This window comes from Amblyomma mixtum, chromosome 8 (assembly GCF_055824585.1).
Source record: "Amblyomma mixtum isolate Tamu chromosome 8, ASM5582458v1, whole genome shotgun sequence".
In the NCBI taxonomy this organism is placed as follows: domain Eukaryota; kingdom Metazoa; phylum Arthropoda; class Arachnida; order Ixodida; family Ixodidae; genus Amblyomma; species Amblyomma mixtum.
This window is the reverse complement of record NC_143019.1, coordinates 39670437-39696640: the sequence shown is the minus strand read 5'-3', so window position 1 is coordinate 39696640 and position 26204 is coordinate 39670437. Positions and strand designations below refer to the sequence as shown.

The window sequence follows — 26204 nt, the reverse complement described above, 5'->3', positions numbered from 1 at the left end:
ACCGAGATTTGGTGCAAGATTGTTCGCTGTCATCATCAGCAGCAAAAGGTAATTTCCTCTGCATATGACATTACGATAACAGAGTTTATATACTGACTTCATGTCGCATCTCCCTTGTAGAGGTCAGTGCCAAGTCTTTTAAAAGACAGCTTTTACTCCACGAGTTACAGCATTGCTGCTAGTGCTTGGCTATTCAGCATAAATATTTGCACAAGTGGAGAATAATCATGGGAATATTCGACTCGTATTCGATAAACTATTCTAATTCAACTTGGTTTCGAAAAAGCACTATTCGCATACCCCTGTAATGAATAGTTGTGGACTCATTGCTAACTACAAAACAGTAGCAGCATTTGCTGTTTTTGAAAGAATAACATGAATGATATTATAGTTCAGAGTTTGAAAAGTAGCAGTTGCACATTATTATCACAAGGAAGATAATGCTTGAAAGCATATATTCTGAAGTTTACTTGCATTTACACTCTTTCTCTTCAGCTTAAAACTCCACAACTAATATTTATGATCTTGCTTGATTTATTTGTCATGGCCAATACTGGCCCTACTTATTAGAATACAAAATATGTGTACTAAGGATCTGTTCTTAATAGAATAAGGAGAGAATTTAGCCTGCAGGAATGTTATAATTCACATTACTGATGAAATGTTCACGAGATGGGTGACATGAAACAGAGCAACACATTTTTCAGTGTGTTAGGTTCTCACACAAATGCCCCTTAACTCTTCATGATGTCTAGATGGTGTTGGGAACCGCAATATCCCTCTACAGAGCCCCATTTCTTAAGCACTTGCACTCTACAGACACTGTTTAAAGAAGGAAACAACGCCTTTACATATTCTGGTTCTGAGATGCAACAGCAAAACAGGACTTTTTTCTTTTTTAAAAACTTGAAGGTATTATACACATAAAAAGGACACCTGCAACCTCAGCACTCTTTTTTTTTTCACAAAGGTTTTCTCAGCAGTAGTGCCATACGGTGCTCAACTATCGAGAGTGAATTGTTTCACACTTTTTCCATACTCGGTAAAAAGACAGACAGACCTGCATCCTTTACTGGCTGCAATGCTTTCAAAAGAGGACAACTGTAAAAGAGACAACCAGACTCAGCTTTCCAATCCACTGCAAGGCTCCTTTGGCTGGAACCAGACAACACTAAGGTTTTGAATGCAAGGCACTTCATGCTGACAAATGTTCTCAACAAGACGGACAAACAATTTGTTTCTGTATGAAACTTTTTCCCAGTGTGCCCCAAAATTAACCCTTTCAGGCCCAGTGATTCTTCTAATTGGAACTGCCAAGCTTAGGGGCCACCAGTCTTGAATTGAGCGAGAAAGTCCTGCCGTTTTTGCAGTAGTTCCGACATTTAGCAATCCATCTACTTATTTTACCGGCCTTTCACCTGACTGACATATGCTAGTACGCAGGAGAGGGATATAAAAGCTGCATACGCTTTGCTGTCGCTGTTGCCATCGCCTGGTGCTATGTCCTCCCTTGCACCGTGTAGAAGAAAAATCATTTTTGTTTTTCTCTAATCATGTGCAAGGGTACAAGTAAGCCCAGCGTTACTCCTTCAAAATAAATTCTTTCTGCTAAACACATTTAGAAGTGCTAAAATATTTTGCAAATAATGACGATTCCAAATGAAATCACTGGGACCTGGAGGCCCTATTGTAGAACAATCAGTGCAGTCATATTTGAGGTACCTGTCATTGCTTCTGTCGTGCAAACGTTGCCTCTTTCGCAATCTATATCAGCGTAAGCACTCTTCATACGGAAAGGAAAATGTTTCAAGAGTAGCCCACCAGACGTGTTGAGGTGTCGATTCATTAGATGATGAAGAAGTAGTATTCATCGCATGTAGATCAGCAACAACAACAACCCAAAGACAAAGCATGACACAAAAAAACTGGACTTGTACAGAAAAATTCTGGGTGGCTTGCTCTTACTGAAGTGCGATAAGGCAAAAGCCATTTACGCCTCTGTTGCTGCCCCTGTTACTGTGGTGATGACGTCATAGGTGATGTCACGCGTATGCACAGTACATTTACGGTTACAACGTACTACGTCATTTGATGACAAATCAGTTTTTTGTTATTTTTATTTTGTGTTACGACATACTAAGCAATGTCAATGATGTCATCAGTCTTTATTTTTCACTAATTATTTTGACAAATTTTTATTAATTTCATGTTGCGACATACAATGCCATGTGAATGGCGTCATCAGTTTTTAAGTGATTGACAGCTAAGGTGTGACACTTTCGTGTTACGACATACTGCGCCATGTTGATGACGCAGTCAGTTTGACAGATAGGACGGGACAACTTCTGCGGGTGCAAACGGTGGTGAGTCATGAGCCTATGAAGGTTTTTGCCTTAATATCGCCCATGCCAGCAAACAAACTAAGACGATGCAGGGCCGAGCGGTAGTGCAACTACGCGGAATGTTGAAAGCCATACAGCTTTCAACCTCCAAAAAGCCGACCAATTCGCCCAACAGTCCGTGTTGTGCGATCAAAAAAGTTATCACATTGTAGATGCAGCACGATACTGCTGAACAATGCAGAAGTCACGAATAGGAACCCCCACTGAAAGGAACACCTTCACTGCACAAATACTTCAAATGCTTCTGTACCAACTAAATCTTTGAGATCTTTGAGGTCTTCGCATAACAATTTTTTAGTTTGTACATTAAGCAGATGCCGTGAGCTCGAGGCCAGAAATCTAGATACTAGCAGCGTGGCTGCCCTGCCTCTTACACGGCATGTCTAAAAATAACCAGTGCTTGTCTACAACCAGCTCAAGAATTCCACTTGCATAGGACTGAACAATGGCTTGCACACAATGAGAAAATAACAAAGGTACAAGCTGTGTCCCATGCCATTCACACATATTCTTGCTAAGAATCGTGGCATCCTCTTCTCTAACAAAAATTAGCAAAATTTCAGAGCAGTTGATATTTAAATTTTCAAAGAAATCGCAAACCTAAGTATTTCGCACCCTTTGTGTCCCAATGATTCCATTTGGAATCATGCATTAAAAGTTATAAAGAACCGATGAAACTGATTTTCCGACGCTTTAGAATTATCCTCCCCCTACAATGCTAGTTTCTGGATATCGATTTTCTTATATTGAACAGTTTTAAACTGAGACAAAAAGGGTTAAGGTACTACAGATTCGTACCGCTAACATCAAAAGGACACAGCAGTGCAACGGACACAAGGAGCATTTATTGCACCAAGCTCTTTGCATGACCAGAAAGAAAAAACAAGGCTGGAATGGCCAAAGTGGTATGGGTTGCGCACAATCGCAGAGCAGCATGATTATGCGGGCTACATTAGGTCGGGGGCACGTAGGTGGTGTGTGATAAACCGGGGTATCGTTGTTTCTGCTAGAACTCGATAATGTTGACGACAAAGTCCTCTCTCGTGTTGCACATACTGCCACTTAGTGAGGAAACGCCTTCATCGGTGTTTGTGTGTGTGCGTGGAATCCTGATCCATTCACACCACTTTCCTCGCAGCACCGTGACGGAGTCAACGTCTTTCACTTCTCCGAGGTTGGCCCGCCAACACACGGGACACCACGTGTGTGCTTTTTCTTATGTCCCGGGAATGTTCTTTACCCTCACTTTGGCTTCAGTTTCTTTCCAAACTGAAAGGAAAAAAGCACACAAACAGGAAATGAGGTGAGATTCTAACATATGCTGGTGGGCTTGTTAGTAAATCGCATAAACACGCATGACGATACACGATTCACTTGCACCGACTACCTTGAAAATGAACCAGAGTCAATACCCTAGTAAACACAAGACAACAAAAAGACATGACAAGCCAGGACTGTTTAAAATCGGCATCATGCAAACTATGACCACATGATAAATTGAAATGGATGCAATATGTAGTTGGCAAAATACACAGTTATGCCCACGTGACAAAAGACGCCATTAGAGAGTTTTAGCTGAGCGGGTTTACTGTCCGCTCCGCTCGCAGTTCCCAGCGGAGCCACAGCTTGCCAGAAAATGGTTATAAGTAAGCCTCTCTGATATATGCGTGAATAAATAAATAATAGCTGTTTACGTTTGCTGTATGCTTTCTGGTAACAACAGTGATTTGGTTTTAGCAGTGAAGCTTTCGCATTACAAAAAAAATTTAAATGTCTGCCACTGCGAGAGCCAAGCCAAGACACGCAAGTCACCCCTCGCAGCGTGCGCGTGTACGCATTTGTAGAGTTGTCTAGCGTGTGCATTCATCCTCTACGCGTGCGAGCGTCGATCGTGATAGAGTTAAATTTGCAAGTTATCCGACACCGCCTGCAATCTGTTCGCCATGCCAAAAAGTACCCGGCAAGACTGGCGCTGGTGGCCGCCATGTTGAATGTTTATGTTCAGTTCGGCCAGCGAGAGCCCAGAAGGCTTTGCGCGAGGCCCGCTCGTCGGGCCGCTCCGTACTCCGCTTGGCTCGCGCGGCGTGCTTCGTGCATGCGCAGTAGCGCTCCCACTAGCTCGCTGAGCGGAGCGAGTGCACAAACCCGCTCAGCTAAAACTCTCTATTATGGAACGACGACAAAACAAGTACATCTTAGCCCATGCAATGCTTGCAACTATCCAGTGGTGAGAAGTGCGATAATGGGTCCTTTGAAAAGGTGCTTTTGCATTAAATAGGAGGTAGCTAGGCCCGTGAGATATGCGCCTTATAAACGATGACCTGCAAGGAATAGCCTTTAGCCTCTGGTGTGACAGAGCGAAGAGTGGGCGCAGAAAATACGGACTCGTGCTATTTACAGTGCGTAGCTTCTCATGTGAACTGAACCTAAAAAAACTTGCAAGGTAGTCAAGCGATTTACTCAAAATGCTTTAGACCTGTTTTCAATTTTTTTTTCTAAGCCTTCTAAATTTTTAATTTTGCACACGTGCACTTGCACTAGCATAATAGTACACAGTCTTGAGACTAAAAGCATTTTGCAGTCCATCATCATCATCAGCTCAGTAACCTGCTAATCCAGTCCACTTACATGTTGCACTTGTTTACAGGCTGAGATATGCTTTTCCCTCTTCCCCCCAGAATGGCGACAGGCATTAGCTGACAACAACTGCATCAACAAATGCCACAAAATCTTCTATGAAACTGTGCCTCTGAAAATTTCGACTGCACCAAGTCACCGGCACAACTTGGCTGTTTCAAACAAGCAGGACGTACAAAGTTTCATCTGTGGTTACTTGAAGCTAGTGTCACGTACAAAAATGTGCTATGTGCTCAGCTTTGATAAAGTATGCAGCAAGTTTCTCATCAAGTTTTGGCTTGGGCATTGTGAGTTCTGGCTTCAGTTCTGGCTGGAGCTTCAACTCCTGGCTCTGCACCAAAATACAAAGCCCGGTTCGGAGTAAATTTCTAAGGACACCCGCAGTGAGAGCCAAGAATACTCTGCACTTTCTTAATGTTTTTGACCGCTCCTGCGTGAGAGCGACAGGTGACGCCCGACGACAGCAAGCGCACAGAACACGCGGACTTCCCCACAAGACGGGCACGGGGTGTTACGCAATCATGGGCACCTGGCGGCAGCGGCAGCAATGGGCGCTAGTGTGCAAAGCACCGCTTGAAAATGTTGCTGTCGGCATGCAGCAGCGCTGGCGGCCGCACCTTGGTCGAGGAGGAGGACGAGGAGCTGTGCCGCAGGGCGTCAATCTCGTCCTTCTGCTGGGTCAACTTCTCATTCATGCTGGCCAGGTGCTCACTCATGGTGCTCAGCTGGTCCTCGTAACTGCGCGCCGTCGACCGCATCTCGTCCTATCGACGTGAGAAACCCGTTCAAGTATGGCAGGGGGCAAAAGCTTGTTTGCAGACCACAGTAATGTTTCCAAGCAGGGCGGACAAAGATAAGTCCTTCTGTTGAAATGTTGGCTGGAGAACTAAGCCTTTCGTCCAGCTCCTTGTTCACTTAGTACTGACATGAATTCCATCTTTTATGCCCTCTCTCTACCAGTGACGTTTGCAAAGCATATCTGCAAGGCATCATAATATCTGTAAGGCGTCGCATGTCTGTAAGGCATCGTAATGTCTGTGAGGTATGGTCACGTCTGTGAGGTATGGTAACGTCTGTGAGGCATGGTAACGTCTGTCAGGCATGGTAACGCCTGTGAGGCATGGTAACGTCTGTGAGGCATGGTAACGTCTGTGAGGCATGGTAACGTCTGTGAGGCATGGTAACGTCTGTCAGGCATGGTAACGTCTGTCAGGCATGGTAACGTCTGTCAGGCATTGTAATGTCTGTGAGGCAGCGTAATGCCTGTAAGGTATGGTAATGTCTGTGAGGCATGGTAATGTCTGCATGGCACTGTAATCTGCCGAATGGTGAAGGTTCTGGCTTGTTAGAGCACTGATGAGTTGAGTAAAGACAGCTACTAGACTAGGCAAAAAACAAACAAGCACGATATGTTGCCCTTATACATGGCTCTGCCAATACATTTATATAATCATGGCCAAACAGAAACAAGCCCCGCAGAACTCCGTAGAAATAATCACATCTCGTTCCTTGAAATTTTTGCTCTGCAACTGAACCAACATTCAGCAAAAATCTGCAAAACTTATTGCTAATTCATGTGTACATTCTGAGGCCATTATGCTCTACTTGGAAAAGACCATACAGAGTAAAGACCATGCCACAAGTTAGCCTGACAATCATTACACAGTGCTGCTGCCAACTAGCCACATATTTTAACTAAAACAATAAACAGAAGACTTGTTGAAAGCTGAAACTTGAGTCTGTTTGGCCAATCTTAGAGTAACTGGCAAGTCACTACTCAAAGATAAAATGAGCTTAATTTGTAGCCTTGTGGCCAAGAATCATCAATAGGTCAGTACAACCTTCGATGTGCCAGGCATGACAACAGCGCTCTTGTACACTCAGTGGAACACCCAAAGGGCAGTGGTCGTTTACCCTGAGCTGCTGTAGTGTCAGCTGTGTGTCCTGAAGCTGGTTCTCAAGTTCAACCCTGTGCTGCTCTGCCAGGTGCAGCCTCTTCTGCAGGGCCTTGCACTGAAAGAAGAAGACACTGGTATGATTATAAGATGAATGATATTAAGGGAGGGGAAGAGGGGGTCATGTGACCACTCCAAGGACCGACAGACTACAGACATCCATTCAGCAGAACAGCTTTATACTACCTACTTGCTGTAATTCGTTTGTTTGTGTAAACCAAATGTTCCCTTTCATATCGAAGCAACCTGTACCTGTCAAACAGCTCTGCCCCATGAAAGGTTGGCATCTGCCTTTTGCAGCACAGTGACGTACATGGCCAGGAACACATTGCGCACAAACGCAGAACTGTGTTTTTGCCCCATGTGCAGTGCTTTCTAATCGCAATGATTTGCCAACTCATCAAACTTCAACTTCGGGATACACGAATCGCAATATTTTGTTTTTAGGAAGTCAGGATTTTGAATTTTGATCACAGGTTGGGAATAGCTTCGAGATGCATCAGAAGCAAGCTTGCCAGCCTTGAAATGAAATCAACACAGCTCCAGACCGCCCCAGGTCTCCACACCTGGCGCATGTTACTGGCTTGTACTAGCTATCTGTTTCCCTGATTGCACTAGTCACTGCCATCAAATGAGTTATGGGTGTTTAACATCCCAAAGCAACTCAGGCTATGAAGGACGCCGTAGTGAAGGGCTCTGAAAATTTCGACCCTCTGGGGTTCTTTAACGCGAGCTGACATCACACAGTACACGGGCCTCTAGAATTTCGCCTCCATCGATATTCCACCGCCGCGGCCGGGATCAAACCCGCAAAAGAGTCGGACCGCTTACCTCTGAGTAGTAGTAGACTGCTTTGCTATCAGCCAGTTGGTTCTGCCGAATCATCTCCTTCATGCGCGCTTTGAAGTGCTCCGCTATCACCTGGCCATCATGGCCGTCCCCTGCAAAATGTCAGTGTTCAGTTGCTGACCCATGAATCACACTTCTTAACATCGAAGCAGTGTCGGCAAAGAAAGGACACTAACCTTCGCCTTGATTCAGCAACTGCCCAGACACTGGTAGCATGTCCTGCAGAAACGTGAAAAAAAAAAAAAAACGATACTAGATTGATAAACCTAGCATCTCACAGTGGGCTAGTCAATATCCTGCTGTGGCAGTGTTAAAAATTTGTGATAGAGGGCCTGGCTGAAATTGTATCCCTGAATTGAGCCTGTTTCTGAAGCAAAGATGGCTTGCGAAGGCAAATATGTGTTCCAAATCGTTTAGTTATTTCATTAGTATCCAGTTCATTAGCCATCAAGTTATTAAATCACTCAAATAAATCAGTTCCTTAAGAATGAGTGTTGCGAACTGAGACTTTCAATCAATTTGCAACTGTTCACAAATGCCAAAAATGTAAAATTAAAAGATACAAGACAAGCACATGATGTTGCAGAGTTGGTTAAACAGTGAAAAATTATATAACTATCCATGCTGCAAAAGTTGCAACAAGTGGCTGGTACAGGCACTGACATTAGTTAATACTAGCAGCGTTGTTGTGTGAGCATAAAGCAAAACACTGAAGATACTTCAAAGCCGTTTTAGACATCTCTTTGTGTTTACTGTTTGCAATGCTCAGCGACTTGACTGTGAAGCTCCCTCTCAAGCAACAACATAGCGCCTAATCGTAATTTCTCTGCACAACACCACTCTTGCATGCTCTGTCGAGGTGTTCCCATAAGACAGCAAGTGAAATCAAAACCCCATTAGTCCAATGTGTTTAGAACAATATCGCCAGGTGCAATCGATTTCAATCAAGAGTGCAGTTACTCAACAGCATTCACCCGAGCACAACCATACAGCTACAAAGAAAAGACTTGCAGCTTTCTCATATTTTGCAGTTTAAAAAAAACTTTGTCCCGGCTCGAATGATCATTGTGAACCTGCTTATTTTGAAGTCCTTGACCACCATCAGAAACTGGCTACACAGAGCAAAACCCCAACTTTTCTCAATAGAAGTTTAACACAAGTACTATGTTACTCACGAGTTCCACAAGTGTAAAAGCTTTACATTCAGAAAGTACAGGTCCAATTTTAGAACAGCTTGGTACATAATTTAAGATCTGCTCTTATGAGAAAGCAAATGCTTACAGTCGGGGATGTGTTTCACACTTCGATAAGTGACGATCTGAAAAATTGTTAAGCCACGCCTTTCGTACAAAAAGTGCTAGTCCTTTTAACCAATCTAGCCACCTCAAAATTCACAGAGACAAAAATACAAGCATCTTACCTTGGCCTGTCTTTCATACTTGGCCTGCATTAGTTGCCATTCCAGCATCCAATGCTCCTTTTCCTAAATTCACACACAAGAGCACATACATACGCAAAAAAAAAAGAAGAAAAAAAAAGCATAGTCAGAAATGCTTAACACACTGCAAGGAATGCTCGAGCAGAATCTTAACAGCAAAGGCTGCTCACCTCCTCAAGTTTTCGAACTTTGTTCTTCAAGCTTTCCAGCTGAAATCAAAACGAAAGGAAAAAAAGTCGCAGATGATCAGTATAATTTATACACCAGGATATGCATTAACATTGTAAATTACGGTGTGCAATGTTGTATCTCCTCGCCACTCTCCCCACTCCTCGACTGACTGGCAACCGCGGTTTCCCTCTCGCTACCCATCCTCTCTCCACATTCCTTGCCCTCTCCCTCTCTCATTTCCTATGCCTCCTCTCCCCGAAGGCTTCACACACCAAACACTTTCTACACTAATGAGGGTTCTAATGCCAATGCATTAAAAGGAAACAAAAAATAATTGCATGTGCTACAGTTGTAGGTTATGCTTGCAACTTGTCTTTATTTTGCATTGGTGAAAATGTAAGCACAATTAATAGTACAAAACTGTAGCCAAGAATTAAGGGGGGACCCTGGTCTTGAAAAAAACATTTTTATTAATGAAGTCACAGTTATGAAATTTTCAGGCCACATGTATTTTTGTGCGCTGATTTTAGATATGTCATTTAATTTTGTGTAAAACAATTCCTTGAGCACTTGTGCAATTTTTATGCGAGTATTTTGGGAAAAATTTTGCAGAAAATTTGCTGCAGGAAACTCGCTGAAATGCATGCCATTGGGTTCTCTTGACACCAAGGAATAAAATAAGGGTAAAATTATCATCCTGGCTATCATAGAACTTGAATCATAGAGTTTTGAAGTTATCGCTTCAGAAATGTGAAGAAAAGTGTGTATTCCTGTTTCTGAAGTGGCAGCTTCAGTACCCTATAACTCAAGTTCTATGATAGCCAGGATGATAATTTTACCCTTATTGCATTCCTTGGTGTCAAGAGAACCCAATGGCATGCATTTCAGCAAGTTTCCTGCAGAAAATTTTCTGCAAAACTTTTCCCAAAATACTTGCATAGAAATTGCACAAGTGCTCAATGAATTGTTTTACACGAAATTAAATGACATATCTAAAATCAGCACACAAAAATACATGTGGCCTGAAAATTTCATTACTATAGTATCTAGATTAATAAAATTTTTTTTTTCAAGACCAGGGTCCCCCCTTAAACTATGGAAAAGGGCACGAAAAGTTCAAACTAATAGAAAGTTTTCGTTGGTGCATAGTAAAACTCAATTCTTAAAATGACCGCAATGGTGACAAAGAGACAGTACCTGCTGAGCGAACGACTCCTTGTTCTCAACGTGGCTCTGAAGGGCTCCAGAATTCTCAATTGCAATTCTATATGGTACAGAATCTGGGCTCTTTGTGTACTGTAAACATAAAAAAAAGAGAAAAAGATGGAATGAATTACACATAAGCAGGTAATGAAATTTTACGACAGAAATGAATCTAGATATTCAAAAATGAAAAAAAGAAGTAAAGGCTGGCCCTAGAGATAGAAACCCACAACCAAATATTCCCTCCTCCTAAAAATTACAAGAAGAAGCATGAAGATGACAAAACCATCAACAAATCTAACTACAGCCTTCAGCACGCATAACAGGTGTTTATACCTGACGTAAACAAAAGAGTGTTCAGTTTGACTACATGCAGCTAAACAGGTTAATAACACCTCTCTTACATTATTAAGGAAGGTGACCACCATCCTTTCATCATCAAAATCCTAACAGCAAAGTGATAAAGTATGAGCACATGACTAAACATGCAGAAAGTTTAGTAGATTAAGCATTGATGGAAGAGTGAAGGTCACCTTCTACAGATGACTCTCAAAAGCGAAACTGGATGTCCAAAACTGGATGTCCAAAACTGGATGTCATGCAAGCACAGAGAGCTCCACAAAGAAAAGTCTCATAGTTAGGCATGAAATCCGTTCTGTGCTTGAATAAGCAAACATTCAAACATCATGGACACAAAATTCTCAAATCAAATACAGAAAAAAGTTTGATTGATACATGAAACCTCGAATTTTGTGGGTCCCTGAAAGTCATCTCAGATAATGAATAAGCTGGCTTGCAACGTTTTCCATTTTTCTCAAAACTTGACGAATACAACCGCCCAAGCACTTCAATATGACAAACGAGAGAAGCCAAGAAACTGGTAGGTGGGCAATGCCCTGGCCTCCTCCTAATGCATTCTACGGGAGATGTGAGACATTCATAGCGGCAATGAGAGACAAGAAAAATTGATGACTAGTTGACACGTTTGTGAGCCTACTGACCAGCTGGCAGGTTTTGAGGTAGGCAGTACCCCTCTGCCTGAGCAGTGCCACATGAGGTCCCAAGTGGGACGTGCAGAGGGTCTTCGCCCTGGCAAGGCCCCTGCACTGGTAGGACTCCCCAGCAAACAGCACCTTGCTGTGATTTTCCAGTGCTCGGGACAGCTGCGTCAATCAACACACACAAAAAAGAAGAAGAGAAAAGAAAACACCAGTCAGTGCTGTTGCTGGAACATGAGCGTACACACAAAATGCTTTGCCATGGGTACCTTAGCACCGTCTGTTGCTAAAAAAAGAAAAATGCAGACTGGCTGTGATGTATCTTATCAGCATTCCTCCACATTTGTTAGAGTTCCTGCACAGCTCTCCAAGTGTTTTTTTTTTTTTATGAAGAGCCAAAATATGCAATTAGAGCTTGAATAGCACAGTTGCTGAGTTATAAGCAGTTTTGTGATTTTAACTGGTCTCCTCGTTACAAGCCATTAGCCAAAAAATATTTACAAATTATTATTTGAAATGTTTAAAGAACTGAGTCACCCAAGATTCAGTTTGTGTGATGATGCTTTTTTACTTGCCTCGGCGATAATACACTGGCAAAAATACATATGAATACAACATGCAAAATGGGTTGGCTGGTAATTTAGGAAGGCAATAATTAAATTTAGTGCATAATGTAAATGGCAGTGAAAATAACATCGCCACATAGCTCTAACCCTCCCGAATGAATTTATACCAAGACCATTTCAATTCTCCAAGACAAGCCAGAGAAAATGCCCGTGAGGCAGAGCCTGTGTTTGTAAAATCACAGAGAAAACGAGGCCTGAAGTCTGTGTGCACATACTGAGTTGCAGGAAATCGAGTCGCACAAAAACGTATGCAGCTTTGGCTGCACTAATGTGATGCCATCTTGAGAGGGGTCAAATGAAAGGGTGAAAAATGAGCTTTCAAACGGCAGCAAAATGGCAGAAATCAGAGAGCAGTTTCGAAATTGCAATCGTGTGAAGCGGAATGTCAATTCGAAGCTCCGGCTTCATTTTTAATTCGGGTGACTCTATAAGTACTATTTTTTTTTTTTACTATTTGATTGTCTTGTGCATAGATATTTTGTAGAGATATAGTTCGAAGTACATTTACTACAAAAAACTTTTTCGTGATTTTTTTGTGTATCCCCGTATCCCCCATATCTCCCTCCTATCACCCTCGTAAGGCTCGTATCCCCTTTTAAGCAGCTCCCATTTCAAGCAGAAACAAAGAAAGGACCAGAAGCTAGGTTAAGCCTTGCTTAAGCTTGCACTGCTTGAAAGACATGGACAGATAAGAAGTAGACAACATTCATGCTATTCATATATACACCTACACTATGTGTCTTTCAAGCATCACAAGTTTCGACATAATGAACCCACTCATCTGAACAGCTACCTTGGTCGCCTTGTGCTTACCTTTTTGCAGCTATTTGAAACAGACGCGAGGCTGCTGACAAGGCAGTCATCCGTTGTCTTTGCTTCCGATGACACTGTCGGCAACTCATGCTCGAGCAGCATGAGGGAGCTCAGCTGCCTCTTGACATCTGCGGTGACAACCAGATGCCAGTTGGGTAAGCAGAATAACGCAAGTCCAAAAACAAGTCTTTGAGGGTTTTGTAAAGACCCAAGAAGAAGACAACTCGTGCAGTCTTTCAGCAGAATACTAAATGCAAGGCAATAATTACACCACTGCCACCAAAAATGCATTCGTTTAGAAAAAGTCATAATTCACCTGTTGTAAAGTGAGCAATGAAATAACCAGATTTTACAGTGTATAAGTGGTGTTTTCTTATTTCTAAATTTTTTGCAGGTGCATTATATACAATGGTGCAACTTATATACAGCCAAAAATGATGCGCCATCACATGTCATCTTCAGTCGTACCCAGTAACTATGTTTGAAAATAAAATAGATGCGTAAAAGAGAAAAAAATCTAATTATTTTTAGACTGTTTTCTTGAACGTAAAATCAGACGTTCTTTCCACGGCTGTCACCGCATCCAGTCCAGCCATGTTCTTGAAAGTTTATTTTGCCATCAGTTCCGTTGGCATTCAGGATAAATTTTGACAGAGGAATGATCAATGCAATGAAAAATGCATGCAGATTAGAAAATTTAACAATGGAAAAAAAAAACTTGAAATTTGTTAGCAGGTTCTATTTCCCAGTGGTCCTCTCACTTCCAGATAAAAGCGCTGTGAAAACCACGCAAAAAAAAAAAAATTACATTTTGACATTGACAGTCGCATAAGCTTTTAAATGTCTCGTCAAGCTCGCCAAAAAGCTTTAGCGGGGCTCAAGCTTTTGACCCAACATGTAACTAACAACCATGCTGAAAACTTTTTTCATTTTTACAGCACTTTAAAGGTCTGCTCCTCTAGAATCAACACAACATGAAAAAGCGCATGCAATGTTGTCACCTTCAAAATCCTCCCAAAGGCACTTGCTGATGCCCACCAGCTTTCCAATGACCGCCAGGTAACCCGCACAGTGGCACGCTTTGGAGCCGGGCTCGCAACCTGCAAATTTGATGCGAGATGACGTACTTTTCACTCTTTCCACACAATTTAAGATTATAGATAGGGCAGGAAGCATGCAGATCTCGAATATACTTCCCCTTTTTTGTGACAGAGGAGATCACCAACTACATTAAAGCAAATTAATACAGAAGCACCAGAAAGCACACATTACTTTGTGATCATCAGAGCAAGAGCCTGTATCCACTGTTTCAGATGTTTTCAAGTAATTAGACAGCATTTACTTCATACAAAAACTAAAAATTCCATTCAATGAACACATATTTACAATAGTTTTAAGTCATCATCATCATTATCATCATCAGCCTGACTGCACCCACTGCAGGGCAAAGGCCTCTCGCGTATCTCTCCAATTAATTCTTTCCTTTGCCAGCTGCGGCCACCGTATCCTCGCAAAATTTCTTAATCTCATCCGCCCACCTAACTTTCTGGCACCCCCTGCTATGCTTGCCTTCCCTTGGAATCCACTCCGTTACCCTTAAAGACCAGCGGTAATCTTGTCTTCGCATTACATGCTCTGTCCAAGCCCATTTCTTCCCCTTGATTTCGACTAGATGTCATTAACCCGCGTTTATTCCCTCACCCACACCGCCAACTTCTGATCTCTTAACGTTACACCCATCATTTTTATTTTCCATAGCCCACTGCGTTGTCCTGAACTTAAGCTGAACCCTTTTTGTGTTAGCCTCCACGTTTCTGCCCCATAGGTGCGTACCTTTAAGATACAGCTGTTGTATACTTTTCTCTTGAGGGATATTGGTAAACTGCCATTATTCATGATCTGAGAGAACCTGCCATATGCGCTCCACCCCATTCTACAGCCCCAGAATTCATTCACATGCTCACCCTTTGATGACAGCAGGAGCAGATACCGGCTCATTTTGTCGAACTTGACTACCACGCGACCGACCACGTGTCCAAGCTTTGCACGTAGTTCCTGGCACTTGGTGTCTGAAGTTGGAGAGCTTGCACCAGCTTTTAAACTGTCATGAACAGAACAAAAAAAGAGCACCACATTCACACTGTGCATTTTCACGGCTACTTCCTGGACTGGACATCAGCCGCTGGAAGAAAGGAGTACTTACCTGAGAGTAACGTAAGGCAAAAGCTTGTTTAGGTAACCTACATATCTTGAGAGTGCAGCGGACAAGGGGGAAATTGCTGGTCCACCGTCCTGAAAATTTTTTTATGTAATTATTAGTCAATGCTTTTGCAAGAAGTGCAAGTGAAACGCTGCTGTAAAAACAAAAGCTTCTGAAATGCAGATGAAGTATGAAGCAAAACAACAGCTACGCAAAGAAATAAAAATTTTCTGCCACTGTTGCCTAATTTTAAGAGCGTTAGCTCTTACTCATTACGTTTCGAGATTTCGTGGGGTCTGCTACCACCCTGAGATCGCAGCGCCATCTGTGGCAGCAACTAGAAAACAGCACATCTTGCATTGAGACTTGTAGCGCCATCTACAACAACACTGTAGAAACTACCACCTGCCGCGTGCGAATGATGACGTCACAGTCCAATATAGTGAATTCTAGTAAACCAAACAGCTAGCGCTCGCTACTTCAACGTCTTCCAGACAGTGACGGCCTTTTTTTATGTATAGACAGGCCACTAGAGAATGAGGCCTTTCAAAAATGTAGCAGCTTTAGGTACTTTTTGGGTTATTTCCCTTGTACCTATTACAAACTGCGCACATTTTTAGTTATGGACAAATGCTGAGCATGTACTTCTTTAATAGGCATCATGAGAATGCAGGTAGACTACACTTACCAAAATGTAAAGCTCCCGTTGGCAAACTGAGTCAAAGTATGCCTGGTAAGCTTCCTCAATGGGCTGCAGGTATGCTACATTGCCGTGAAGATGCTGGGCAAACTGCAGGAGAGAACACGAAGGGTTGAAATATTCACTGCTCTTTTTTCCTTGTTAAGTGGGAGCTTTCGTCAGGAACATACAGGTGCAAGTGAGAAGGTACAACAGCTTGGGTCTCGAAACTGCATGTGCGCTTGACGCGTCACATGCAGTCATGATCAAGATTAGGCATGAAATGCTTTCAGCCCCCATACTTGACAAACTAGTGTGAACAACGAAGCCAAACTTATCTAAAATATTCCAAAATTTTTCAATCTCAATGATATCCAACAGAAAAAAAATTGCCACACTATAACATTCAGAGTGAGATTCAAATAAGCAGTGGCACAAACAGACCATTTTGCGATGCCTTAGACCACCCAACTGCTAAAGGAGCCCCTTGCACTATGTGTTCTAACTAGTAGCATCTCAAACTGTGTGTTAGAAACTGTCATCTTCGTAATCTTTCATTCATTCATTCCATGCTGCAAATGTCTGCAGAGGCCGCTGAAGACCGGGGAAGTGCTATGGCACATCAAACACCAAAAGCAACAAGAAACGCGGAGTGTGCCAACCAGTATGAAAAAGAAAACCAGCTGAACACAGTCTCATGATGCACCAAAAGCGGCGAGTTGAACAAACTGTCTAGCTAACAAAGCACGATGATGGCAGAGGCTCTAAAAGCCACAAAGTATTCAGGGAGACCATGTGCTGCTTATCTTGAGAAACAGAAGCGGGCAGAGAAGGGGGTCATGTTCAGCAGCCAAATGAACAGGGCAATACCTGAGTGCGGCTACCACCAACTATAAGCATCTAAGAAATGCGCTACACCTTTCCTGCAGGTCTTTCATGCTTACCTCTACTCTTAACGACAAGACAGAAAACATATTTTTTGTGCCTTAGTATAAGCTCAAAAACTACAAAAACTTCTACGCTTCCTGTTCAGTGAATGCAAAGTAAAAATACAGAAATGAGCAGAGTTGAAATGCCACAGCACACTTTGTTCATTCCCGAGTGAGCCACATGATTTCTATTACATTTCGGAATGTTTGTCTAGGGGTGCCAAGCAAGAAGGCAGACTTATACGAGTGCAGCAACATCCCTCCTCCTCAGAGATACCAGAAAAATGCAATCTTCTTCATAAAAGTACAGGATATACAACAAAAAGTTAAATTGCACATAAAAATGTGTTTAAACATCTGTTTTCCGTCTTATTAACTGCATGAAAACAGGACATGCATGACATATAAGCTAAGGCAACACAAGAAACTTCACTTTACCGGATACTTTCCGGTGATGTAGCATACATCACAGTTTCCGCAGCAGTACACTGAACTGCATGAAAACAGCACATGCATGATACATCAGCTAAGTCAACACAGGAAACTGCACTTTACCGAGCACTTTCTGGCGATTTAGCACACATCACAGTTTCCGCAGCAGTACATTAAGCTGGCTAAAAGGGAGTACAAAGCCAAAGGAGTGGAAGGTGTAAAGAGGAGGGAGGATTAATTATGAGAGGGAGTAGAACAACTCACCTATAAGGACTAAAAGGGAGGGAGTAAAAGAGGGAGTAGAACAACTCACCTATAAGGAGCAAAAGGGAGGGAGTAAAAGAGGGAGTAGAACAGCTCACCTATAAGGAGCAAAAGGGAGGGAGTAAAAGAGGGAGTAGAACAGCTCACCTATAAGGAGCAAAAGGGAGGGAGTAAAAGAGGGAGTAGAACAGCTCACCTATAAGGAGCAAAAGGGAGGGAGTAAAAGAGGGAGTAGTACAGCTCACCTATAAGGAATAAAAGAGGAGGGAGTAGAACAACTCTCATAAAAAGAGTAAAAGGGGGGAGGGAGCAGAACAACTCACCGAGGAGGAGTAAAAAGGAAGGCAGCAAGAGTAGAAGTGGGAACAGAAGAACTCACCACCTGCAGTGGTCCCTGTGCCAGTTGTGGGTCCAGCCCACAGATGGCACCAGAGAGGAGTAGGCGCACTCGCTGTTCGGCGTAGGTGTGCAGCGTGGACAGCGCCTGGCTCACCTCGGGCACCAATTCAGCCAGCTGCCAGAGCAATGCACGCACGCCGTTCTCGTGGGACTGCCGCGTCACAGGCACGTCCAAGTCCACAGCACGCCCATCCCCTGTGTCAGTCAGGGGTGGCACGCCAGAAATGTCAGTGGCACAGAGGAATAGTAGTACGTTGGAAAAAGAAAACTAGAAAACAGCACAGCGAGTGAGAAAAAACTTTGAACACTGGTGACCAGTTTAAGACTCGCAGCACATACATGGACGGAGGAAAGGCCAAGAATGAACAAACACAGCACTGTGTTAGTTCATCTTTCTTCATTCACATTGTTGACAGAGTGAATGTTCAGCATAGGACGCCAACTAGCCCAGTTAAGAATGAAAGTTCAAAAAATGACGGAGAGCACTAATGACTAATGTGTTTCGAATGCGAAAGCATTTTAAAAATTTTTTTCTCTTCCTTCCTAATAACACATCTATTCATTAGCATACAGTCATAAGGCAACGCACGTACTAGGTTCACCTCTTTTCGCCAAGTGGAAGCGTGATTTTGCGACCTATGGGTTGCGGTGCTCACGTCGCAATCTGAAAGTCCTGGGTTTAATTTCCCGTACCTTCAGAAGAAGTTTTATTTTTCTTTGATACCACAATGATGTCATCTGGGATTTTGAAGACCACTGCTGCTGGTCAATGCCAATGCCGGGTTTCGTTGCCGATTAGCCATACAATGCTTTCACATTAAAACTACTCAGAAACTACCACAGGTTCTAAAATTTATATGCTCTGAAATGTGTCAGTAAAAAAACAAAACCAATGGGCAATCATAAATGAGATGCCACAAATTTGCCTTACCAGTAGTGGTTGTACATTTTACTTCTGGTGATAGGTGTAACGTTATGAGAGACTGCAAGCGGGCAGAGTGGGTGAGGTAACAAATGCGGGTAATGACATCCTAGTTGAAATCAAGAGGAAGAAATGCGCTTGGGCAGGTCATGTAAGGCAAAGGCAAGATAACCAATGGTCCTTAAGGCCGGTTCACATGCAAGCGACTGAGCGATTGAGCGGCGCGTTGCTGCGAAAATTTCCAACTTGTTGAAACCTCGCCGCTCGTCGCAGCGACGACTCAAAACAGGTTTTTCCATCGCGGCGGCAGGATTCGCTACCATATTCGCTTGCATGTGAGACAGGCTTTAAGGGTAATGGAGTGGATTCCAAGAGAAGGCAAGCGTTGCAGGGGGCGGCAAGAAAGTTAGGCGGGGCGGATGAAATTAAGAAGTTTGCAGGGATACGGTGGCCGCAACTGGCAAAGGACAGGGTTAATTGGAGAGACATGGGAGAGGCTTTTGCCCTGCAGCGGGCGTGATGACGATGATGATGATGATGATGGGTGGGGTTGGGTGACATGTGAGGCTTTATATAAAGCCGTTTTGGGGGAATGATGCTCATGCTGCTAACACAGTAAAATCAGAGGGACATAAAGACAAGAAGCGCTTGTTGAGAGCTGTGCAATTGCTAGTTGCTAACCAGTGCGTGTCCTATCTTTGCCTTTTTAAGTGTGCATCCTGCTTTCGTGTCATTCTTAATTTTACACTACAATGTTTCATTCTAAAGGCTAGTAAAGCATTAAGTACTGTTAGACGCTAACTTGAGAGAAGAAGCCAATATTTCATGACGACCATGAGAAATATGTTGTATAGCGGGGCATGTTCAACTGCACAACAACTTTAGAAAAAAATAGTGGGCACAAGAATCGATATTCACCAGCAAGTCTTTTGCAAAGTGTTAACAATAGCTACAAAATCTGTCCACGTTTCCCTTACCTGCATCTCTGAAATGAACATTCTGTTCAATAATAGTCTTTGCTTCTTCTAGTCTGCTTCCCAGGCTCTCTGTCACCTCGGCCAGCTTTGTTTCACTGGAAGAAAATGAGGCGAAGTTTTGCATTTACATTTCTGAAGATTTTGAGACGATGAATCAGTCTCACCTCTGTTCATTTCTCATGGATACCTCCTTCAGCTCCTTTTCACATGACTTTAGTTTCAACTGTACAGATTGAAAAAAAAGAAAAAAGCACATTTTGTACAACAGTTTCCATCACCGATTCCTAATGTGCTTGACGTACAGTGATGGCAATGAGAAAGATATTCCACGATTATCACAAGTTAAAACTGTTGAAGGAGTATATACAAGGTAACTTTTAGGTGCGTGCTTTCTTCTTTGTAATTATGCATGGATTACCATGCAGTATTCTCCTACGACCGCTAAATAATTTATAATCGAATTTCTTTCTTGTGCTGTTTCGGTTTCAACAGCCGAACAATGACTGTGGCGTCAAAGTGTGGTTATAGGTCACATGAGGCATCAAAAACTGCAATATGATCACTGCTTACATTGTCATTCCGGTTCTTGAGCAAGGCTGGCTTCAACACTGTAGTCAATTAAAATGATGAAGCATGATGAAATGATGAAGCTACTGATGGCGACACCTTTAATTCTGTTTTCGTCTTTTCTAGCTAACAAAAGCTCCGTTTTAATTTATATCTATCAATACGGGCAAACTACAATTCGTTCTCACTGTTCCTTTGAAGAAAACACAATAGTCCAAGGTCATTTAAAATGAATAGAATAAAGGGCAAGAAGTTCAATCATATAACGAGTATAAAATATTTAAGCAAGGGAGCTAAGAAATTCTCAGTACCATAAATCAATGTCTTAAAGGGCAGCTCAGTGTTTATTTTTTTTCGAGGTAACCATATTTTAATGAACCTTACACTGCTATGTTTTTGTCTCGTTCCTAATTATACAAAGTTGTGCGGCTATGCAGCATCTCAGTCTTGTGCAAAACGATTTTAAGGTTTCCCGTTTCCATGGCCTCAGTTCAGATGATTTCTATGGGCAGCACTGCATTTTTGAGGTCAAAAACATGGCCAGTACGTTAATACCCGTTACTCGCTTCACTGAGCGAATTTTGAGGCTTCTATTATATCACCTCAGCCATTTTGTTAAAAAGTTAACCTTTTGGGTTGCTACTTCAGCCATTCAGCACACATACAAGTGTTTCGGTTCTGATTTTGGTTTTCATTTGCTGTTTTAAAACAGTTCGACTTGAGAAACAGTTTATTGTACCAGATAGGGCGGACTATATGAAACAATCAACTCAAAAAGTTCAAAAAACCCTCGGAGTTGCCCTTTAATGAAGTCATAAGTAATAAACGAAATCACATGTCAAGAAGTATTATATGTAATTTATATAGATGCCTTTAACAATTTCCGAGTCATTCAGTCCAATGCTGGTACCACAGAGTAAACAAATTTCACTATGGTGACAAGCACAGCAGCAGAATTTCTTCAAGCAATATTAAAACTTCGTTTCACATCAGTCTATTTCACTTACAACTATGTATGAGATTATGATAATATGCAATGATAATCTTGTGTGTATGAACCATAACAGTTTATTCATTTATTTATTTTATTTTTATTTAGTACATACTGCTAGCCTCATGCCGAGGCTGTTGCAGGATTGGGGCATATTATACAAAGGGAGAAAACAACAGTAAGAAAAGTACAGTTAAATTATTGTTATACAGTTCTAGTTGGCACAGTTTATAGTATATCTGAGATTGCAGTCTCATATTATCACTATACCTTTATGGTTCAGGTTGATCAACCAACATACCAACACACATCTGCTTCCCCCAACCCAAGAATAAACAATCATTGCGTATCTTCCCCACGAAATATCAACCAGTCCGAATGCAAGCTTAATTATCTGGCCTCTCGACTCTCACGACAATTTCAAACAAGAACCCCATATCAAGAAATAAAAAGAAAAATTTTAGGGGGAGAGAGCAGAGCCCACCTCAAGCTTTGCCCGCTCCTGCGCAAGTCGGCCTATCTGTTCCTCTCGCTTGCTGACTGCCTCATTGAGCTGGTCCTCGTGAGTGGCGAGTGCCTGACGGAGCTCTTCCAGCTCCGATTCCAGCTTCTGCACTGTCTGCTTGTGCTCCAACTCCGCAGTTGACACCTGGGCAAGTCAAGGAAAAGCAGGGGCAGGTTTATGGCCCCCTCTTGGGTGGCCCGTCTATATGGACACACACACACACACACGCATGCACCTTGCAGAATAAGCCAGTGTGTACAGTACTGAGGCTGGCTAATGGGTGAATATAATTACCACCTTATGCAAATAAAGTTCATAAAGACAACTGATACATAAAATATGTCAGTATGCAACACAAAGTGCTCCTTCACGCTACTGTTTTACTTCGGGAGAGGAAGTCAGTCTCTGTAAAGTAGGGTGCAAAGTTATTTTTGTGGGCAAAGTACAAAGGTAACAAAATAGAACGTCAGATAGAAAAAAGTGCAGTGTCCTGGGCACAAGTGAGGTATATCAGCCAATATGGACAGATTTCCTTGCAAGATAAGCAAGCCCCTTGCAAAATTTGGCTTTCAGAAAGCCAAATCGTTAGTTTTTGAATGGAAAACTGTGATGGTAAATTTTTTTACATGCACATACAAAATATTTGGAAACTGTAAGAGTAAAGCACCAGGATTTCTGAAATCAACATCCTAGGGATAGTGGAATCATTTTATGTTTCGAAGGTGCACATCACGAAAGAAATCCAGAAAACAAAACAGACATTAGTACTGACGGCAAAATCTGTCGGCAAGAAAATAGCGGAAGATGTGCAACCAAGGCTCACTGTTTTGCGAAATATTTTTTGCTTTGTTTGTTAGTTGGCATAAAAAAAGCACCCTATCGACAAGATGAAGGATTCTAAATTTCCCTTAAACAAAGAAATCAGAGCTACCTAGAGCACACTCAGAAAAAGCTGCAAGCTCGCAATGTGCACAACTGTGTAAAAAACACCTTAAAAAGCGTTAAAATTCAAATGATGAGATATCAACTAGCCTGTCAAGCCACTTCTTACCATTCAACTTTTCAACAATTATAAAGCTTATGCACTTATGCTCTAGCAAGCAACTCATAGCACATTTTGGCAGGGTAAAAAAAAAAGAAAAAAATTTGTTCAGCCACGAGAGTGGTCACCTGGGCTACGACTGGCAATGCAATGCCAGAAACTCATCTCCCAGACAGCTAATGGTCTCCTTGTAATTTTAAATATTTCCAGCAACACAGTTACACAGACCCAACAAGAAAGAGAACATAAAAAGAGCAAATGCAAATGAATGCTGTGCCAAGCAGAGGCTAAACATCCACAAAAGAAAGCTAAACAGCTTTTCATAAAGCCACCTAAATGTGGCGAGAGAGCACATATAAGCCCTACGGCAAAGTATTTTTGACATAATGATATAAAGTGTTTTGCTTATTTGACACACCAGATGCATTACTTATCTTGTGTATTACGTATGCGAAGTTTCACCCAGGACAACATACAGATTATGAATATAGTGTGTTAGCGGAATAGAGCAATGCGAAACCAAAAGGCATCCGGTACCTGCAAATGCAGCTTTTCGTTTTCTTCAATGCGACTCTGTAATTCAGCGTCAATGATTCCCTGGTGCATTGGAGATGCTGTGGCCGCTGCATGGTGCTTTTTCTAAAGAAAAAAAAAAAGAGCTCCTTATTGATTCCGCAACACCTGACACATGCTGACACGAAGTCTATAGTATGGCTGACACTAGAAATACTTGGACGGAGCTGAAAGTCAAGGCAGATCACATAGGTGTGTTTCACTTCAAGAATACTGCAGCTCAATGCAGTAGAGAGGCTTGTGTTGGAAAGTTATTCAACATAGACAGCACATAAGCTCGATGTCCGAATGTGAACATCAGGAAACATTCACATCACTCTGGAAATGAGCCCAGCTGAATGGTATCAAAAATGTTGCATGACAACACACGTCTTCATGTTTGTGATATCTCACATAGTTCAAATGAACTTCTTCAAAAGACAGAACGAAACAATTTTTTTAGCTAATATTACAGAAAAGCCCAAACTTTATTCAACATAAAAATAATTAGAGATTATTTTCAGTCAGTGACCAGGTCAAGTACAAAATTATTTAGAAAGTGACCAATACTGCAAGATTTTGCCGTCTGACAGCTTTACCTACGAGGCACCGAGCTGAAAGTTTTACATGCCTCTCCTGCAGCAAGTTATAATGAAACAAATAAGTGAATGCACTTGCGAGTGCTAAAGGCCAGAAACTGCACCAACCTCGAGCATCAAAAGCATGCGACATATCACCTCATTAATTTGCTGCTTCCAGGAGGCATGTAAACATGCGTTAACTAAGTGACTGTCCAAACCACCCTTACATCTAGACTGCTGCTGCAGATCCCTGCTGTATACTGCCCTTCTACATCTAAATAAATTGTAAATTCTGGGCTTTAATGTCCCGAAGCGACACACACGCTATGAGGGATGCTGTAGTGGAAGTCTCCGAATTAATTTATACTGCCTGAGGTTCTTTAACATCCGTCTAGTAGTGCAGGGGCATTTCATAAAGCTGGTTCATGCATTAAGCTTGATCAGTAAAGAAAAACGATAATTTGAACTTAGAGAGTGTAAAAAAATTAGTTAAATTTAGAAGGAGCATTTTTAATACATGTAAAGTTCGTGGGACCATCAGTTCGAATAAACCGGAAGTTCGAATTAGGCGAGTTTTGAACTAGCGAGGTTCCACCAGCATAACGCTGCTGATATGTAAAAACGTGCGCCGTTTACCTTGTTCTTTTTAGAGCGATCTTCTTCGAGTTCTTCCTGAAGGAATCCGACACGTTTCGTGAGCTGCTGATTGCAGAAATTCAAGCTTTCTACTTCCTGCAGTAGCTTGCGCATGCCCTGGTCCTTGTCTTTCAAGGCATCCTGCAAACGTCAAACACCGCTCGCACGTGTTCCCAGGTTATAATTAGCTTATCGAGCTCCCACAATGCCTCACCTTCAGTTCGGCGCTCTTTGCTTGCTCATCCGCCACAGCTTTCTTGAGGACTTGAGCTTGCGCCCGTAGCTGTCACGGAACAATTGCGAAGCACGATAAGGGAGCGATCGAAAACACGGGGTGCGAGTTGGAGTGAGTAGTCGGCGTACAGTGATATCATCTATCTGTTGGCTGATTGGAACAGCAACTAATTCTTTTTCCTCAAAGGCATCGCGCTCGCCGGGCGCGGAGTACAAGAACACATGTTCGCACAGAAGACTTCAGAAAGCTGTACTGTTAATCGGCAAACATAGCTGCTCGCGCCAGCATTTAACGCCTTTATTTATTAAGGAAAACTTGGCTCGCTTAGTCTGATCACTACACAACGCCGCCAGCCGGACGGCAATCTCCACCCCCTTCATTCATCGCCTAGGCGACGCCACAAGATGTGTTAGCAGACCGTTCAACACGACACAAGGACGTCGGATGGTTGTGTAACGGTAAAGCAGGAAACGAGCTCAGCTGACGCGAGCGTCATAGCACAACCGGTGCGCACACACGCTCACGCGACACTTGTTTTGACAACAGCGCGAAGAGGGGTGGTGGGCTGGGCCCACGACACTACCTTGGAGTATTCGTAGGCGAGCTTCTGGTACTTCGCCGGCAAGCCACCCTCGGGAGACGCCGTCTCGTCCATCAAGCCCACGCGGCGAAGCGATCTCACGCCGCGGACGAGTGGCTTCGGCCGCTTTGGGCCTGGGCGGTTTGTGTGGCCCACCGCACACACACTTCGCCGGATTACCGTGTCTGCAACACGCACCACAGGTGATAACTGTCCGTAGCGTGACGGAAAATGCGATCACCGCGGCCTCTTTCTGTACAAAATAAAAGCCTATTCGAGCCGTGCCGGTTAAGATTCAAAGCCGACATGAGCCACTTGCTGCGAAGTTTAGGTTTGTGTTGGTAGAGCCGAAGAGTCTATGAATATTTAGGCAGTAGAAACTCCATTGTTTAGATCCACGCTAGCTGACATGACAACGCGTCGCTCGCGGAACGGAGCGCAACAGGAGTTGTGACTGTTGATAGCACATACTGACATCTCTAGAGAGCGACAAGTGAACACACAGCAGAAAACGCGTTTTTCGTCCGGTTTGGGGCCCTAGCCCCCTAGCTGAACGGCAGCTCCAAGCTCTGCCTAGACGAAACTTGTTAGGAACAGTCAAGTTTAGTTAGTTTAGTTACT

At 42.8% G+C, this 26204-nt stretch overlaps 1 protein-coding gene across 1 annotated transcript; it reads right to left on the bottom strand.

Moving 5' to 3' along the window:
- Nucleotides 1–3225: 3225 nt before the first annotated feature.
- Nucleotides 3226–25816, bottom strand: LOC149332156 (protein phosphatase 1 regulatory subunit 21). The gene is made up of 22 exons (XM_089557100.1): nt 25587–25816; nt 24983–25051; nt 24769–24909; nt 23537–23638; nt 21937–22101; nt 20059–20117; nt 19895–19989; nt 17976–18190; nt 15981–16082; nt 15296–15384; nt 15057–15193; nt 14094–14192; nt 13093–13220; nt 11657–11818; nt 10650–10748; nt 9452–9490; nt 9264–9326; nt 8020–8062; nt 7826–7935; nt 6954–7052; nt 5657–5803; nt 3226–3671 (listed from the first exon to the last, which is right to left on the bottom strand). The coding sequence occupies exons 1-22, from the start codon at nt 25656–25658 to the stop codon at nt 3645–3647; spliced, it is 2262 nt and encodes a 753-aa protein (XP_089413226.1). The 5' UTR covers nt 25659–25816; the 3' UTR covers nt 3226–3644.
- Nucleotides 25817–26204: the final 388 nt, after the last annotated feature.